We start from the raw sequence: 17,411 nt of genomic DNA on the forward strand, positions 1-17,411 counted from the left end.
TTGAACTAATAAGCAATACATGAAACAGTCTTAATTAAAAATCAATTCCCATGAGCCCCTACAATTCCAAGCAAACACCTGCAAAATTAGAGCAGTGATCTTTGGATAGGTGGGGAAGTAAACTATAAGCACTCACCTCAGTAAGATCATAGCCTGGTTAATTATACTTGATGCAGAGTGCGTCATTATCTGGCCCTATCTGGGCATTTAAGTCTCCCATTACCAAAACTTTGGCATCAGGATGTTCCTGGCTAGTTATCTGAATATACTGCTCCAGAGCCTGGTAGAAGGCTGTGGAGTCAGCTGTATTACTCTGTCACTGAACTCATGCCTAGCCATGAGTTGTATGGATGGTGGTAGATGGGTTTTCAAAGGAAGCACATTTCACCCCTATGCATCTCTGCCCACAGCTTCAAAACTAGTGTCCTTATTCGTGCAGCATATTTACAGACTGCACTCTTTGCCGAGCAAGATGTTTTTGATTCAGGGCTACAGTTTGTTGCCAAGTTCTGGCTGGAGTCTTTAAAGTTGTCTAGGGTGGAACTAGGGTTAAGCTCTGGTATCACCCATAAACTAACCATAAGACTGATGATTGAGTAAACTTCCTCCCTTTTGCAGAATATGCATGAAATACTGCCATACATCAGAGCTGCATTGCTCTGTAGGTCTATGGGTATGAGCTGATGCCTCTGACTAAATTAGAACTCCTCAAGGGAGTTTCAATTGATTTGCAGACATGGATATGAAAAAATCTCTGAACAAGCCCACAAATTGAACTTTTCTTCTAACACACAGCTCTATTTAATTCCAATCTGCATGGGAGGAGATGAATCAAATACTGAACAAAGCTAAAAACTCAAGACATTTGTGGATTGGAAAGGGGCTCTAGAATGTTCTTTAAAGGTTGGGGATTGATCTCCAGTAAGTATTTGAAATGCCCTTAGCCATGTATAACGGTGAGATATAAATACATTTAACCATTTAAATTACGTCTTATCTGCACTGGGCTTTGTATTCCCTATCAGTTTGGAATTTAAAAAGCAATCTGCACCTGATCTGATTCCTAGTTTGATGTTATTCAGGTTTATTATTCCATCTGCAATGTCTTGCTCCACTCTAGAGTCATACCACCTTTTCCCTGGGATATCAGAGAGTGGATATTATCCGCTGTCACACCCCCACTGCTGCCTCCCGGCTCCCCAGGGTTTCCGGAGCAACCAGGGTCAACAGCCCAGCCAGATCTGAGGAATGAGCTGGACCCGGGGGAGGAATGTTCCTGGCAGCTGACAGATAACAGACCTCAACAGGAGGAGACATCGGACACAGAAGACGTGGCTGTACGTTTGAGACAGAGCCACAGGGTGGGGTTGACAGAATGAAGAAGGAATCAGAGATTGCAGGCGAGCTGTCAGAAGCAATGGGGTTCAGCTGGACTCACGCCGGGAGAGGAGGGCTGAGTCATCCTGCAGGTGCAGCTCATTAGATGGGCTGCATTTAGGGAGACAGAAACAGCTAGCCAGCGTGGAAGCAATCTATGCGACTACCCCCTGGACCGGCTCTGCTATCGTGACTTGCTGCGTAATCCTTGACCCCCTGGCTTCGGACCTGACGACGGATTTTGGTAAAGTGATTTGGCTTAGTGAACTCTCGGACTTTCTGGACTCTGACCTTCGGACTGTTTGACTACTCTTTGCCTGGCTCTACGTTGTTCTTATTAGCTCCCGGTGACTTGGACTGAACGTTATCTCTGTCTGGGCTGGCCGCCCAGGCCTCACCGAGGCAGCTGCTATCGGGTGTGGCCAGCTAGGGCAGCATATCCGCTTAATTGGAGAAACGTTCTCCAAAAGCCCACTCTTCCATGTTCAGATATTTGTCTTTTTGGATTTTCTTTTCCCCGTCCTCCTCCTGGCCTGGCCATACTTCCTTTGTTCTCCCTGAGGCTTCTGCCTCCTCTCCCTCCCCCCCGCCATTCACTCTGGCTGCAGAGTCAGTCAAGAAAACAAAAATCAACAAGTTGCCTCTTGCTCCTTCAGCACTTCACCTTCCCTGGCTTGCTCTGGCTGTAGAATTGGGGGACAAAAGGCTAGAAATAAAACCCTGTCCAACCTTGTGCTCCTTCAATGTCGGTTGGAGCTTCACACAACTCCCACTTCTCCCCCCCCCCCGCACTCTAATTTCAGGGCTGGCCAGGAATGGAGGTGAAAGCAAAAGATGCCTACAGGCACTGACACATACCCCCCTCCTTGATCAAGCAGGAAGGAGAGAGAAATTGACAGCTGGAATGATCCAAGTGCAGAAGACAGTGTCTGGGTGAAAGATTTTTGGAGTCAGGAAAAATGAACATTGCAGATCTGTTGCAAGATCTGGGTTCAGACTGATCAGAATTCAGCAGGATCAAGAACAGAGAAAAATGTGAGTGCAGTTAGTACCCTGGTAATACTTATAAATGAGGTGGCAGTAGACATGACTATGCTAAAGACTTTTCACAATGTATAGCCAATGGCCCTGTTCCCATCATGCTGTATGATAATGTGCGTTATGAAGAGACCCAAATCTTGGAATCTCAAATTCATAGGGGGCACTTCCAGTACCTTGTAGCTTGAAAGGACTTTCCAGGTGGTTATAATGAATGGGTAAATTCTGAACATGGGGAGGGCCTCCACTTTGCTCAAGAAGTTTTTCACCAAATATCCTGAGAAATCTTCTGTTGGTTGAAGAGGGGAGGAGGTCATCTTAGGGGGAATCTGAGTTGGCACCAGCATTCTGCCATGATTATTTATGGCGCTCATTCTTTGTAGTTTTATGTTCTCTGCAGGAGGGCAGAAGGAGGAATCAACTGATGAACTTGGGGATGCTTGGGGAATATGAGATTGTTTTTAATTTCACTTTGATATCTTTGTAGGATATGACTGACTTTATGTTGATAGATGGGTGTTGGGAGGAGAGGAAGCTTCATTTATTTATTTATTTATTTGAGTTTTTTACCACCGTTCCCTTAGGCTCATGGTGGTTTACAAGATAAAAATTGCAATAAAACCCATAGTTAAAACCATTAAAACCAATCCACACAATCAACATTATCAACGTTAGGCAACAGGCGAGCACTAACTAACCCCACTAACCCCCCCCCCAAACTGCCCCACGTTAGCCGAGGGATATCAGGTTGCTAATATGGGAGTGAGGCATTCAGATCATTCAGATGAACCCAGGGAGCCCAGATCTAATGTCGGGACCACCTGCCCTGGCCTCAACCATATGCCTGGCAGAAGAGCTCCATCTTGCAGGCCCTGCGGAAAGCTGTTAACTCCGACAGGGCCCTTAGCTCTTCCGGGAGCTCATTCCACCAGGTTGGAGCTAGGGCCAGAAAAGCCCTGGCCCGGGTTGAGGCCAGGCGAACATCCCGAGGGCCCGGAACCACCAGTAGGTTTGCACCCGCAGAGCGAAGGGCCCTGCGGGGGGCATAAGCAACCAAGCGGTCCCGTAGGTAGGCAGGACCCAAGCCGTGTGTAGCCTTAAAGGTTAAAACCAAAACCTTGAACTTGATCCAGAAACAAATTGGCAACCAGTGCAGATGTTGGAGTACCGGCTGAATGTGGGCCCTCCAAGGTGTTCTAGTGAGGACCCTAGCAGACGCATTCTGTACGAATTGTAACTTCTGGGTCAAAGACAAGGGCAGGCCCCCGTAGAGCGAGTTACAGTAGTCTATTCTGGAGGTGACCATTGCATGGATCACTGTGGCTAAGTAATCTGAGGACAGGTAGGGCGCTAGTAGTCTGGCTTGGCGAAGATGGAAAAACACCGTCCGGGCTACTTTCGTGATCTGAGTTTCCATGGAAAGGTAAGCATCAAAGGTCACGGCCAAATTCCTGGCTATTGGTGCAGGTTTTAATTGCACTCCGTCCAGGCATGTGAGGCTCACTTCCTGATCCGGCCCTCTTCTACCCAGCCACAGGACCTCCGTCTTGGAGGGGTTGAGTTTCAGGTGACTTTGCCTGAGCCATCCAGCCACTGCTTCCAAACAGCTGGCAAATGTATTCAGGGGGGAGTCCGTCCGTCCATTAGGAAGTAGAGCTAGGTGTCATCAGGATATTGGTGACATCCCAGCCCATAGCCCCGGACCAGCTGGGCTAGAGGGCACATATAGATGTTGAAAAGAGTGGGGGAGAGTATCACCCCCTGCGGAACCCCACATGGAGAGTATCACCCCCTGAAGAACTCCACATCCCCCACTGCAACCCTCTGCGTCTGGTTCCGGAGAAAGGAGACCAGCCATTGTAGCGTTGTCCCTCTTATTCCGGCTCCGGTGAGGCTGTGTGCCAATATCTCATGGTCAACCATATCAAATGCGGCTGACAGATTGTGCTAAGAGCACGAGTTTGGCGGAACCACCTCAGGCCAGCTGGCGCTGGATATCATCCGCCAGGGTGACCAGCGCAGTCTCCACCTTGTGGCCCGGTCGGAAGCCTGACTGGTATGGGTCAAGGGCTGAAGTTTCCTCCAGAAATGCTAACTACTGAAATCATTAACTTCTGAGCCCTGCCCTTTGAGCCATGGAGTCTGGCAGTTGGAGTTCATACCTGGGTGCCTAGGAAAGTGGGGAGATTACCTTTCAAAGTGGAGTGGCATGACATGAGAGAAAGGTAGAGCTGAAGGGGAATTTATTGATCTGTATAGGTACTGCAGTTCAGTCTTAACAAAAAGTATCATGAACTTAGTTCATTTCTTTTCAATAATTCGCTTTTGCTAAATATGCCAAGCCTGTTTATTTGAGAAGTTGACTGGGAACATGACAAGCAGCTGATTCATCTGTGGTTCCCATCGTCTGAATAAAAAAAACAGTCCAGTCCAGAGTCTTCTTGTTATTTTTATATTCTGGAAATGATCAGAGATGGCACTTTAGCAGATAGTACTTAAAAGAAATATAATAATAATAATTATTATTATAAAGATAAAGATATAATAATGTATATCTTCCTGTTGAGTTGTCTATTTGTTGAATCTACCAAACTGTTCTTTTTTGGTGCCTCACACCAGAGGCAAAGCTCTGATACTTTCAAATAAACAGCTCTCACCAGGCAAAAGGGTGGGAGGGCATCGATTTGTTAGTCTACAGTGAACATAATCTGCAGATATGTGCAGTGAGATAAAATTTATCTGAAATCTAGAATACAGATTATTTTATCTGCTTCTGACGTTTGCAGTGTAAGTTAGAATTTTCTTGAAGAAATGGTAAAATTATTTAAATTAGTTCAATAGTCTTATCTGTGCACTGCCATAACACTCTTGTTAGTTCTCTGTACTTTGTGGTCCATACATTTTCAGAAATTTTCTTACTGGTGAAGTCAGCTACTACTGGGAATCTGTCAGCCTTCCATGATAAATTTTAATTCTAAGGCAGATCTTTAGAAATGAGCCAAAAGATTACAGATTTATAAAAAAGAGAAAAAAATATATATACAAGTAGAAATGTGGGGGGGGGGGGTTGGGGATGTGTCAGCCATTGCTGGCAAAAGGTCCTGTATTCTCTACTGACTTTGTTGTTATCAGAACTCAAGTAGAATCTGCATAAATCATGCCCCTCTCTGGGTTCCCCTATTAGTTGGATCTCCCTTGTAAAGTAGATGTAAGGATAAAGGAATAAATTCTCTCTATCCTAGTGTGAATATGCCTAAAGTGAAATATGCCTACAGATCCCTGTCTCAAAAGTGGTTTGCCTGGCTTTGACCAGGGAGTTTGTGGTTTGCCTGGCCTTGACCAGGGAATTTGTGGTCCTGGCCCTGACCTGCTGGAATGAGGTCCCAGGAGATCTGAGGGCCTTGTCAGAGCTATCATGGCTCCGCAAGGCCTGTAAAACAGAGCTCTCCCACCAGGTCTATAGTTGAGGCTAGGGTTGGGCACTTTGGCATCTCGGGGCAGTGTATATCATGTTAAAAGAACATAAAATAAGCAGTTAGGACCCCTTTAAATATAGTATAATCACCCCTGTGTCACTAGCACTGCGCCCTCCTGCATACCAGAATATAGATATTACACGGGAGAGTGTTGGGAGGTGGGGTCAGCCTCAACCAAATGCCTTGTAGAAGAGCTCCGTCTTTCAGGCCTTGCAGAATTGGGTTAGTTCTGACAGGGCCTGTGTATCTTCTGGGAGTTCATTCCACTAGGTAAAAGCCAGAACCAGAAAGGCCCTGGTCAAGGCCAAGCGTACTTCTCATGGGCCAGGAACTGCCAGCCTGTTGGAACCAGCCGAGCTAATGCTCTTCAGGGAACGCATTCAGAGATGTGGTCCCTCAAATACTCCAAGCTTGGACCATGAATGGCTTTGTTACAACATTCTTTCTCACACAGACTCCAATGAACCAAGCCTCCACTCGTTCACACTGCATTTTCACCATCCATATCTCAAGCAAAGAACCAGGATCTGCAACCATTCGACGTTCCAAACTACATTTAGTGGATCTAGCTGGTTCAGAACGTGTTGCGAAGTCTGGAGTTGGAGGTCAGCTGCTGACAGAGGCCAAATATATCAATCTGTCATTACATTTCCTGGAACAGGTAAACATCAGATAAAGTTTAATTCTTTGTTTTATGGCCACTTTTGAAAAGTTGTTTGCTTTAAGTATGTTCATGCTCCACTGTAGTTGGCATTGTAGCTATTAATAAGCAGTCAGAAAATAATATGATGTGTATCAGCATGGCTTATCTGTCAACACATGGCAGATATAATTTCCCTTGAACCATTTTACTACACTGTACTTTTGTTTGTTGTTTGAAAATGCTAGAGGGCGTCACCCCAAGGGTCAGACATGACTCGGTGCTTGCACAGGGGATACCTTTACCTTTACCTTACTTTTGTTATATATGATCCACTGTACATGCTACAGTATCTGTTTACTTGGAATACTGTGACTTATCCTATGTAGCCTTTTGAATCCTATTTGGAATTTCAGCTGAAGCAAAATTTAATATCCTAGTTGCGGCCTGTTCCGGTTAACAGAGGAAATATTACGTTTGTTTTCCAGTAGCTGATCATTGATTCCCAGTTAGCTTCTGGGTACAGTTTAAAGTACTGGTTTTGATCTGTAAATCCCTAAATGGCATAGATGTAGGATAAAACTTACATCATATTTAATTAATTTTATTAATTTACTAGCAGTGCTAAACAGTGACTTTAAATTGTGTGTGTGTGTAAAAATAAATAAATCAATCCAAACAAATAAATAAATAAAATGAAATGTCTTTTATCTATATCTAAATTGTAAGCTGCCTTGGCCTCCATATGGAGGAAAGTGCAGTTTATAAATGTTTAAAATAAACAATTGAAAAGAGTCCTTCATATATCTAAGCTATCAGCTGAAGCCCTTCTTGACTTGAGTAAGGTTGGAAAGTTGGTGCAAAAAAAATAGAGTCATTTTAGTGGCAGCACAGTGACTTTGGAGGTCCCTGCTCTAAAGACTTCCTCATGCAGCCTGTATTTTTATAGATGAATAGCTAGTGTATGTTTAGTTTGCAAGGCGTTTGAAGTGCCATTATGGCATTTTATATGCTACACTAACTTTGTCTCTGCAGTACTACAAATGGAATCGTACATGCACATGCCTTATCATAGGCATGAAATGTATCTTACCATTGCTCTTGAGACCTGTTGTCTCAGTCAAAAGGCAGGGGAGATCCATTACCCATTCATTTAATTTCTTGTTAATGTTGAGAAATGAGCTCCAGCTCCTTTTCTTCTGTGTTATGGTTTTTCTTTTACTGAATAGTTATCCTATTACTTTGTCCAGCAAGACAGGAATAAAACTTTCCAATTAAGTGGTCACCAATTGGACAGGCTTTGAAGGAAACATAACACCATTCTCATCCTCAAGAAATTATCAAGAAGACAAAAAGGTTTTCTTGAATCAAGGCTAAAGGCTTCTAAGACAGAGAATTATCTTTGACTGAGATGGTTTCCTTCACAAATCCCAAAGAAATCACTCTGACCTAGAAGACTAGTGAGGAAAGGGCACTGAAGAATATTTAGGTTCGGTTTTGCAAATGGGAACTTGAGCCTCAAAAAAGCTCATCAATTTTTCTCAATGGCTTTTCTTTGCTTATGGTTATGAAATGGGCCACAGTTCCTGGAAAGAGGTTCACGTTGTCAAAGCAGTAGTGCAGAACATTAATCAGTAAAGGAGATTGCACTCCCCCTTCCAGGCAACTTATGTAGGTTTTTATATTTGTGGGACTGCATAGAAGCCACAAAGGAGGCAACTGAATTACATTTATCTGTAACAACTCGTTTTTGGATGGCTTTCTCTGCAATCATGCAATTCACCCAGGTTCCCCATGGTAATCATGAGAGTATTGGTTCTGTACCTTGGAAATATTGAGAAGAAACTGAGCAGATGAGGACAGTTAATGTTGAACTGCTGGTGAATAAGAATAGAGTCTATTATTCTGAAGTGCCACTTTTGTATCTACATGTGCAAATCTCATTGATGAACACTAGTTAAAATATTGGCAGCAGCATTGTATTGATATGAGTCTTTGCTAACTTTATTGCTGTGTGCATGTATGTAAAGTGCCATCAAGTAACTTCTGACTTACTGTGACCTTGTGAATGAATGGCCTCCAAAATGCCCTATGGTTAACTGCCTTGCTCAGATCTTTCAAACTGAGGACTGTGGCTTCCTTAACTGAGTCAGTCCTTCATGTCGGCTCTTCCTCTTTTTCTAGCATTTTATTGTTTCTGCACTATGTCTTGAGGGCTTTTTTATGTGGAAAGATAGGTTGAAAAAGCTAATAGAAGTAACTAACAATGAAATTCTAAGTAGAGTTGCCTCCTTCTAAGACCAGTGAAGTCATTCAGCTTAGAAGGGTGTTGCAAGGTTAAGGGGATGCATTTTGTTATGATACATTAATAAAAATATTGGTAAAAGGTAAAGGTAAAGGTATCCCCCATGCAAGCACCGAGTTATGTCTGACCCTTGGGGTGACACCCTCTAGCATTTTCATGGCAGACTCAATACGGGGTGGTTTGCCCGTGCCTTCCCCAGTCATTACCGTTTACCCCCCAGCAAGCTGGGTACTCATTTTATCAACCTCGGAAGGATGGAAGGCTGAGTCAACCTTGAGCCAGTTGCTGGGATTGAACTCCCAGCCTCATGGGCAGAGCTTTCAGACTGCATGTCTGCTGTCTTACCACTCTGCGCCACAAGAGGCTACCTAAAAATATTGGTACATACTAAATTAAATATTTAAATTGAGCAGCTTAAGACTGCAATCCTGAGGACTGAGAGTAAGCTTCATTGAATAACATGGAACTTATTTCTGAGCTGACCTGCTTAGGCTTGCTAGTGAAGCATAATATTATTTCATTGATGAAACTGCTCAGTTGTAAAATGATATTGGCAAGATGCCAAGAGCAAAATAATAGAGTTTCCATTTCTTTTCTTGCAGGTGATTATTGCCCTGTCGGAAAAACACCGGTCTCATATCCCTTACAGGAACTCTATGATGACCTCAGTGCTAAGAGACAGTTTAGGAGGAAACTGTATGACCACAATGATTGCAACACTATCAGTTGAAAAAAGGAACATAGATGTGTGTTAACTCTTTTTCTTCAATATATTATGCTATAAATATTATGCTATAAATATAATACACCCTTTCTCGACTTTTTTACCATTAAGAAACCCTTGAAACATTCTTAGGTGTCACGAATCCCCAGAAGTGGTACAATTGTACAGAATATTGTTGGGAAACAAAGCTGTGTACAAGCTCACTCAGAGCCTATTCCCATTATTGTTTGTTTTGTCAGACAGGTCGACATATCCATATATGATCATATCACCCAAGAGACGTTTAGCAAATTAAAAATATATATTAAAAATTAATTAACTCCTACCCACTCAGAACACCTTTCCAGGGCCGTCACGAAACCTGACGGTATCAGAAAGGCTGATATAATTTTTTTTTTAATTTTAACATATCAAAGCACACACTGTAATTTTTTTGTTTAAAATCATGGTTTGTGATGTATCACTAGCACAACAGTTGATAATTGATTTTATATATTGATATATATTTTATATATTGTTGAGTTAGCAGTAGTAATTTATTGTTATAACCACAAGCTTTAACATCATACAGTAGACAAACTCTAACAACAATAAAATGCAATAAAAAGCACAAATAAAAATACAGTTATAAAATACAAAGTACACTATACCAGAAAGGGCGTAAAATACAGATATATCAATTGGCATGCACAAAACATTTCCTTCGCTTGATTGATGATAGCATGAAGGAGGCAGCCCTAAGTGAAGTGGATGAAGTTGTATCCACCAGTAAAAAACTGTTGAATTGTCTGTCATGACTTGGCTGCTGCTCATCAGCTTTCTCACTGTTGATAGTTTCAGGCAAACTTTCTACAGTTCTTTTGGTATTGATCAGGAGGAATAAGGTTGTTGGCTTGTGAATGAAGGGCAAATAATCATATTTAGAATTTATATCATACTCTTAAGAGTTCAGAATGCTGAATATCTTACAACAGCTTTGTGAAGGAGGTCAGTGTTATCCTTATACTGAAGATATGGGATTGTGGTTACACAGTGAGTTAAATGCTGCAGTGTGATTCTTTTTTCACAGTTCAAAAGAAGAAAAAAGGCTTCTTTGCAGTTTAATTCCAGCTAATTTTCTAAACATAAATTCAATCAATTTGAAAGCAAATACAATACACGTTATGTACCATTAAAATGACAAAATGATACAATCTATAAATTACAGTTTTTTTGTGGAGATGGAAACTCTGTACTGACAGAATTGAAGGATGTACTGATGGAGGTGTGGTGCCATGAATATGCCTATGGTAGTGAACAACTGTTATGGCAGTGCACTTTCAGTGTAAAAGGTAAATCTGGATAGAATGCAGTGGCCAGGTGTCTGGAGGCCATGGTGGACTGGCTCAAGCGGAGTAAACTGAAGTTGAACCCATCTAAGTTGGAATTCCTCTGGCTGGGTCAACATGCCCAAAGTGATAGTCCTGGTCCCTGACAGTGTCTAATTAACATCTTTGACTACTATCAAGAATCTGGGTGTGATCCTGAACTCCTCCACCAAGAGAACCAACTTGGTGTAGTTGTTAAGAGTGGTGGCTTCTAAACTAGTGAGCTAGGTCTGATTCGCTTTTCCTCCATGTGCAGTCAGCTGAGTGACCTTGGGCCGCGGCCCACTACCGAGTTATTCACGGACCAGTACTGGTCCCTGGACCGGGGGTTGGGGACCACTGCTCTAAAGAGTCAGTGCCCTTCATATCTGCAGGTCCCCTCCCACCCCCCAAAAATGTTTACAATAGAGCACACAAAAGCTGCTCAAGATCCCCAGCCCTAGAGAAATCAAACTGGCCTCCACCAGGGCTTTTTCAGCCAGAGTTTTTATGGCCCTGGCTCCTGCCTGGTGATCTGCTCTTCCAAATGAAATCAGGTCCCTACAGGACTTAAAAGAAGTCCCAAAGGGCTTGCAAAGACAGTGCTGTTCCACTGGGCCTATGTTTGAGGCCTACAAATAAGCTGGCCTCTCTACACAAATGAGAAAAACCAATACACCATTCAGTAGTGAACAACAATGCACTTTACAATTTAATGGAGTTCGCTATGCATTACTGAAACAAACAGGAAGATGCATTACTGAAACAAACATCTTCCTGTTTGTTTCAGTAATGCATAGTGGACTGCATTAAATTACCTAACACCTGCAAGTATTTGAAGGCATGAGCTGGTAGTTTAATGTGATTTTAAAATATAGTTTTAAATTTAAATATATTGGCATGATAAGGCTGTTGTAGTCTTAATTAGTTTCATTCTTATCTCATACAATACTGCAAAATAAAAATTACTCATAGCTATGCATGTTTATTCAGAAATAAGTGAATTCATTGAATTCAGTGGTTCTAATTCCTAAGTAAGTACTGCCCTGGAATATGTGCACCAAATGACATTGCAGCTTTCATTTTTGGTTTTTAATGATGTCAGTCAATTATTTTTATTGCATTAGCTCTAAGCCATTGTAACAGAAGAAGAAGAACCTATCCCGGGCTATATTAAACAATTTAACAATAAATACAAATAAATGTTTCTTATCTCTTCTTATATTTTTATGTGTATAAGCACAACCAGAACGGCCTCTAGATTAAACCGTTTTTAATTTTGTTTTCCTCAGTGGTTGTCCTTCTTTAAATTATATTATATATATGTGGCCTTTGGCTCTCAGGTTTGGGGAGGTCTGTTCAAAAGACTCATCCCAAACCTGAGAGCCAAAGGCCACATATATATAATATAATTTAAAGAAGGACAACCACTGAGGAAAACAAAATTAAAAATGGTTTAATCTAGAGGCCGTTCTGGTTGTGCTTATACACATAAAAATATAAGAAGAGATAAGAAACGTTTATTTGTATTTATTGTTAAATTGTTTAATATAGCCCGGGATAGGTTCTTCTTCTTCTGTTACAATAATTTTGAACCGTCCCTTTCTTTTTGTGGTTAGCTCTAAGCCATAGCAGGACAGCAACAGCAATAAGAACAAAACAAGGCACACGATCAAGTAAAATCCATAAAATATCCATTAGAAGATTAAAATACATGATAATTGAATAAATAAAAGTTAAAAAACACTGATAACTAAAAGAAACAAAATGAACAATAACTTACTATTATTACAATAATGAGTGCTGGTCATTGACCAAACTTGCATCAGTGGGACCCATTATGCACGGGGGTTTTAGCGCGCGTTCGGGGTGGAATGGCGGTGACTAAAATCACCGATAATGCACGGAGTCGGCTGCAACCGGCCACAGATTCGGTGCACGCCACCGAAAAAGCCGTGTTAGCGGAACGCGGAAGAAAGCGCAGCTTCCCGGGCGATCAGGGCGCAACCGGAGGTAGTGCCGAATTGACCACATGCATAATTGGGGAGGCCGGAGGGTCGGAGGCGGCGCGACTGCTCAAGCGGCTGCTGGAACGAACAGCGGCGCAGGCCAGGGGGAACCCAAGGGAACATGGACGGAAAGGTGGCCGGAGAGCTCACAGTGGAGAGGGGTGAGGGGATCGCTGCGGCTAAGGACGGCAGAGAGCCCAGCCACCCACCTCCCACCCATTCCCAAACACACACCCCAACCACAAACGAGAACGGAGGCGAGGTCTCTAAGAAAATGCAAAAACTTTATAAAACAGTGTGAATGAACAAAGCACAAATATACAATACAAAGCTTAAACAATATAACAATATAAAGGGGAAACCTATGGGGCAGAGGAGCCGGGGCAGCAAAGCAGCGGAGAGGCGAACTGGGAGTAAGCTAAGGGGAAGGGGAAACATACTCCCTCCCCCTCCATGCCCGACAAACCTGGCAGGGCTGCGCCTGCTCAAGCTGCTTCCGCCCTTCTTGGCCTCCGCCTCCAATGCTCGCCAACACAGTGGTGCGCTCGCCCCGCTTCCCTTTGGCTCCGCATCGACGCCTCGACACCCGCCGCTCCGGGTTTTGCCGCCGTTGCGCCCCGTCCCGTGCATAACCGGTTTGCTTCGCGTCTTCCCCCTCCGTGTTTTCCATGTGACCCAAAATCGCCGTTTCGGCGGCCGTGCATAATGGGCCTGGGTGTTGACTGTATCTTTATTACCAGGGCCACAAACTGTGCCAACTGTAAAAAGGTAAAGGTAAAGGTGTCCCCTGTGCAAGCACCGAGCCTTGGGGTGACGTCCTCTAGCATTTTCTTGGCAGACTCAATACAGGGTGGTTTGCCATTTCATTTCCCAGTCATTACCGCTAAGTGTAGCGTTACCCATTTACCTCTATCTGCATGTAGTATCAACAGTTTGCTCAATGTCTCTGAACATTGTGATAAGATACCTTTCACACACTACTGCAAACCTTAATGTTACCATAATTATCCAGGAAGATATTTTTATAAAGGCAATAGGACTGTAGTATAGAATGGTTCAGAAAGAGGCTTACTATCAAATGACCTGGATTGTAGTATATTCACATTAGGGCCTTCAGGACGTCCCACTAGCAACTCTGGTTTCCCTTTCTTTTGCCAAAGTAAAATTAATTTAAAAATTCACTGTTGCACCAATGGCATCCCACCCATCCTGCAGCCATTGGCTAGCAACCCTAATTTCAGTGTTTATGTAGCATTTTGCTCTTATGGCATTGTCTTCTTCTTTTGTAATTCCATTTTCTCTGTTGTTTATGATATATCATGTCTGATACCTTTTACATTTGCATTTTTTAAACTTTTGTAATCTTAGTTCTATTAATAAAATTGTTTTTCTCCTCCCTCACAAGGAATCTATATCAACCTGTAGGTTTGCACAGCGTGTTGCCCTCATTAAGAATGAAGCAATTCTTAATGAAGAAATTGATCCCAGACTGGTAAGGCTCTTCTTGATTGTTTAAACATGATAGTGAAGATAAAAGATTACTAAAAGTTACTAAAAAGTTCATAATTAATTCTAATTTGATGATGGAAGGTGCAATTTTTCGTTGTCATGTAAAGGCATATTCCCTCCTTTTCGTATCACTTTTACCATAGCTTTACAACATTAAAAATGTGTGTATTGTGGTTTCTGCACAGGGATAGTCTTCTGCAGCTTCCCTGTAGTTGCTACAGCAGCTTATATAGCATGGCAGAAACTGTTTCCACACAGCATGTTTCCCCTGTAGGTTAAATCAGAGGTCAAATAGTGTTGTATTTCTGTCTGTCTTACTCTTTCGCTCTAATCCAGCCTTTTTACCTGTTTGGTCTCTGTATCTGTTAAACATCTTCATTATACTGTATGCTAATTTTACTGCTCACCTTCTACTTATATGTATGCACTGATAATTCCCATTTCATTGTATCTGAGGAAGTGTACAGGCACACAAAAGCACATACCGTGAATAAAACTTTTATGGTCCTAAGGGTGCCACTGGACCCAAATTTTGTTCATCTTCTGTGTCATTAAAATCAAAAAAATTATTTAATTTTTACTGCTTGTCCCTGTCCATAGAAGGAGAAAAAGTATGTTGATGTACAAAAAAGTGTAAATATAAAATAATAAACTCTGCAAGAGAAAGGTAGCCCAAGAAATTCCAGATCAGAACCATACCATTTAAATTAGAAATAATACCTGTTTTACTTTTCAGATGATAGCACGATTAAAAAAAGAAATCCAGGAGCTAAAAGATGAATTGGCCATGGTGACAGGGGAACAAAGATCAGAAGAGCTTACACAGGAAGAACTACTTCAGTAATGTTTATCTTTTTATTTTCTTTCTTACACTTGATTATTCTGTATCTTAGCAGAGTAGGAATCAATCCCGTTCCAAGTACACTGAAATTAAACCAAAGCACATCTCACTGATTTCAGTACAATATACCCAAGTAATTTGTTTACCTCACAATGTAAATGTTAACTTCTCCTGAGATACCCGCAAAATTCAGTTAAAGGTCAGAGTGACTGCCTTCTATGAAAACTGACCTAAAGAAATGCAGCTTTTTAGAAACAAAGGTCAAAATGTGACAGATGAGAATATCTGTCATATGTTGGTTATGGGAAAACTGTAGGGGGAATTCATTTGAATGTTACTGTGGTTCTTGCCTGTTTGGTCTTAACATGTAATACTTCTGGTAGTTCGTTTACAATTCCAGACAGTGATATATCCCAGATGTGGAGTGAAGCAAATGATGAGGTTTTATCTCCAGGAGATAAAGTGGTAGGAATAGGTATGGGAAGAATGTATGGAGTTGGATATACTACAGGTCCATGGAAGTTTGGAATATATTTCTCTGGCCTGGGGACAAGGGAGATAATTACCCCACTTCATGAAGAAAACACTATAAAGTCGCCTCCATGCTTGAGAGTAGACAGATGATATGCAATGGCCAGGTCTCAGAATCATAGAGTTGGAAGGGTCCTCATTTAGTCCAACCCCTTCAGAACGCAGGAAATTCACAACTACCTTCCCACCCACAGTGCCCCCAATTCCATGCTCAGATGATGCCCTCAGTTAATTACTCTCAGCATTCCAGGATACATTTGCCCTTCAATCTCCAAATTTGACATATTTATTCCCTTCGCTATGTTTTCAAGTGGTCTGGGGCAGTTTTCTCCAATGGGTAGAAGATTCTCCTCCTCTGAGCAGGCAGGGTTGCAATTTTTTACCTGCAATTCCTGTAGGGGAAGGGGCTTCTTCAAACTCCCCAGTTCTCAGTCCTGCTATCAGGCAGTAGGATGTGTGCACAACACTCCAAAGAAGAAGTAAGAAGGCAGAAGTGGGAAGAAGGAGATTGAAAGAGCCCCCTCTTGCCACCTTCCTGGGGCAGTCTGTTTTATTCTGTGGCTTCTGGGCAGCCACCTGTGCTGTTGTTTAGTTCGTTTCTTCAAATTAAACGAAGAAAACTATTAATTTTGGTTAGAGTAGTGATTTTGTAACTCGCTTTCCTAGTATTTAACGTTGAAGGAAAGAATTTAGTCCTAACTATATGAAGTTTGAGTCTTCTTTGGGGGAGAGGAAAAGGAAGATTTTTTCTAGATGGCACTGCTTTGAGATTGAACTGAGGAGTTTGGGGAATCACAGAACAAAAGTATGACCTTGTTTGCTCAGAAAAGGAGCTCCTGCCCATTGGTGCAGACTGCCCAACCCTAGACCACCAAGAAGGCAAATTCCCAGTAAGACCCATTATGCACGGGGGGAATAATGCACATTCGGGGTGGAATGGTGGCGACTAAAATCATCAATAAAGCACGGTGCCGGCCGCAGATTCGATGCATGCCGCCGAAAAAGCCGCGTTAGCGAAACGCGGAAGAAAGCGCAGCTTCCGGGTGACCGGGGCGCAACCAGAAGCGGCGCCGGGATCGCCGCGTGCATAATCGATTACTCTGGGTTTTGCCGCCGTCGCGCCTCGTCCCGTACATAACCGGTGTGCTTCGCGTCTTCCCCCTCCGCGTTTTTCATGTGCCCTGAAATTGCCATTTCGGCGGCTGTGCATAATGGGCCTAAGTGAACAAATCTGCTGTTGCCCCCCAGAATTAAACCCAAACAAATGATAACCATATGAAGTAAGCTTGTTATTTCTGTTTGGTCCTTACATTTGTTAAACATACTATATATTAATTTACTGCTCATCCTCTACCATTATGTATGAACTGGTAATTTCTATTTAATTGTATCTGAAGAAATGTGAATGCACACGAAAGCTTATTCCTTCATTACAACTTTGTTGGCCTTAAAGGTGCCATTGGACTCAAAGTAATTTGAGTGACTCAGATGTCATTTGAGTATCAATGTGAAAAAAGTCCTCAATTTCCCTCTCCTATTAATTAATGGTTCATGTTCCAAACCTTTATTCTTGACTTGTATTTTCCTCTGAATAGTTGTTTATTTATAGCCTGTT

At 42.4% G+C, this 17,411-nt stretch overlaps 1 protein-coding gene across 5 annotated transcripts in view; it reads left to right on the forward strand.

The window, feature by feature from the left end:
* Positions 1-17,411, forward strand: part of KIF6 (kinesin family member 6) — a 214,631-nt gene that overhangs the window by 54,038 nt on the left and 143,182 nt on the right. For 4 of the 5 annotated variants that reach the window (XR_013231806.1, XM_077341951.1, XM_077341917.1 and 1 more), the window contains 4 exons: positions 6,346-6,552; positions 9,439-9,582; positions 14,321-14,407; positions 15,161-15,264. Coding sequence is in view for 4 of the 5 variants with exons in the window: in XM_077341951.1 (XP_077198066.1) it covers positions 6,346-6,552; positions 9,439-9,582; positions 14,321-14,407; positions 15,161-15,264 (542 nt within the window). In the remaining variant the exon portion in view is untranslated. The remainder of the gene's footprint in view (positions 1-6,345; positions 6,553-9,438; positions 9,583-14,320; positions 14,408-15,160; positions 15,265-17,411) is intronic. The other variant, XM_077341940.1, reaches the window with a different exon arrangement.

Source organism: Paroedura picta, chromosome 1 (assembly GCF_049243985.1).
Source record: "Paroedura picta isolate Pp20150507F chromosome 1, Ppicta_v3.0, whole genome shotgun sequence".
Taxonomy (NCBI): Eukaryota; Metazoa; Chordata; class Lepidosauria; order Squamata; family Gekkonidae; genus Paroedura; species Paroedura picta.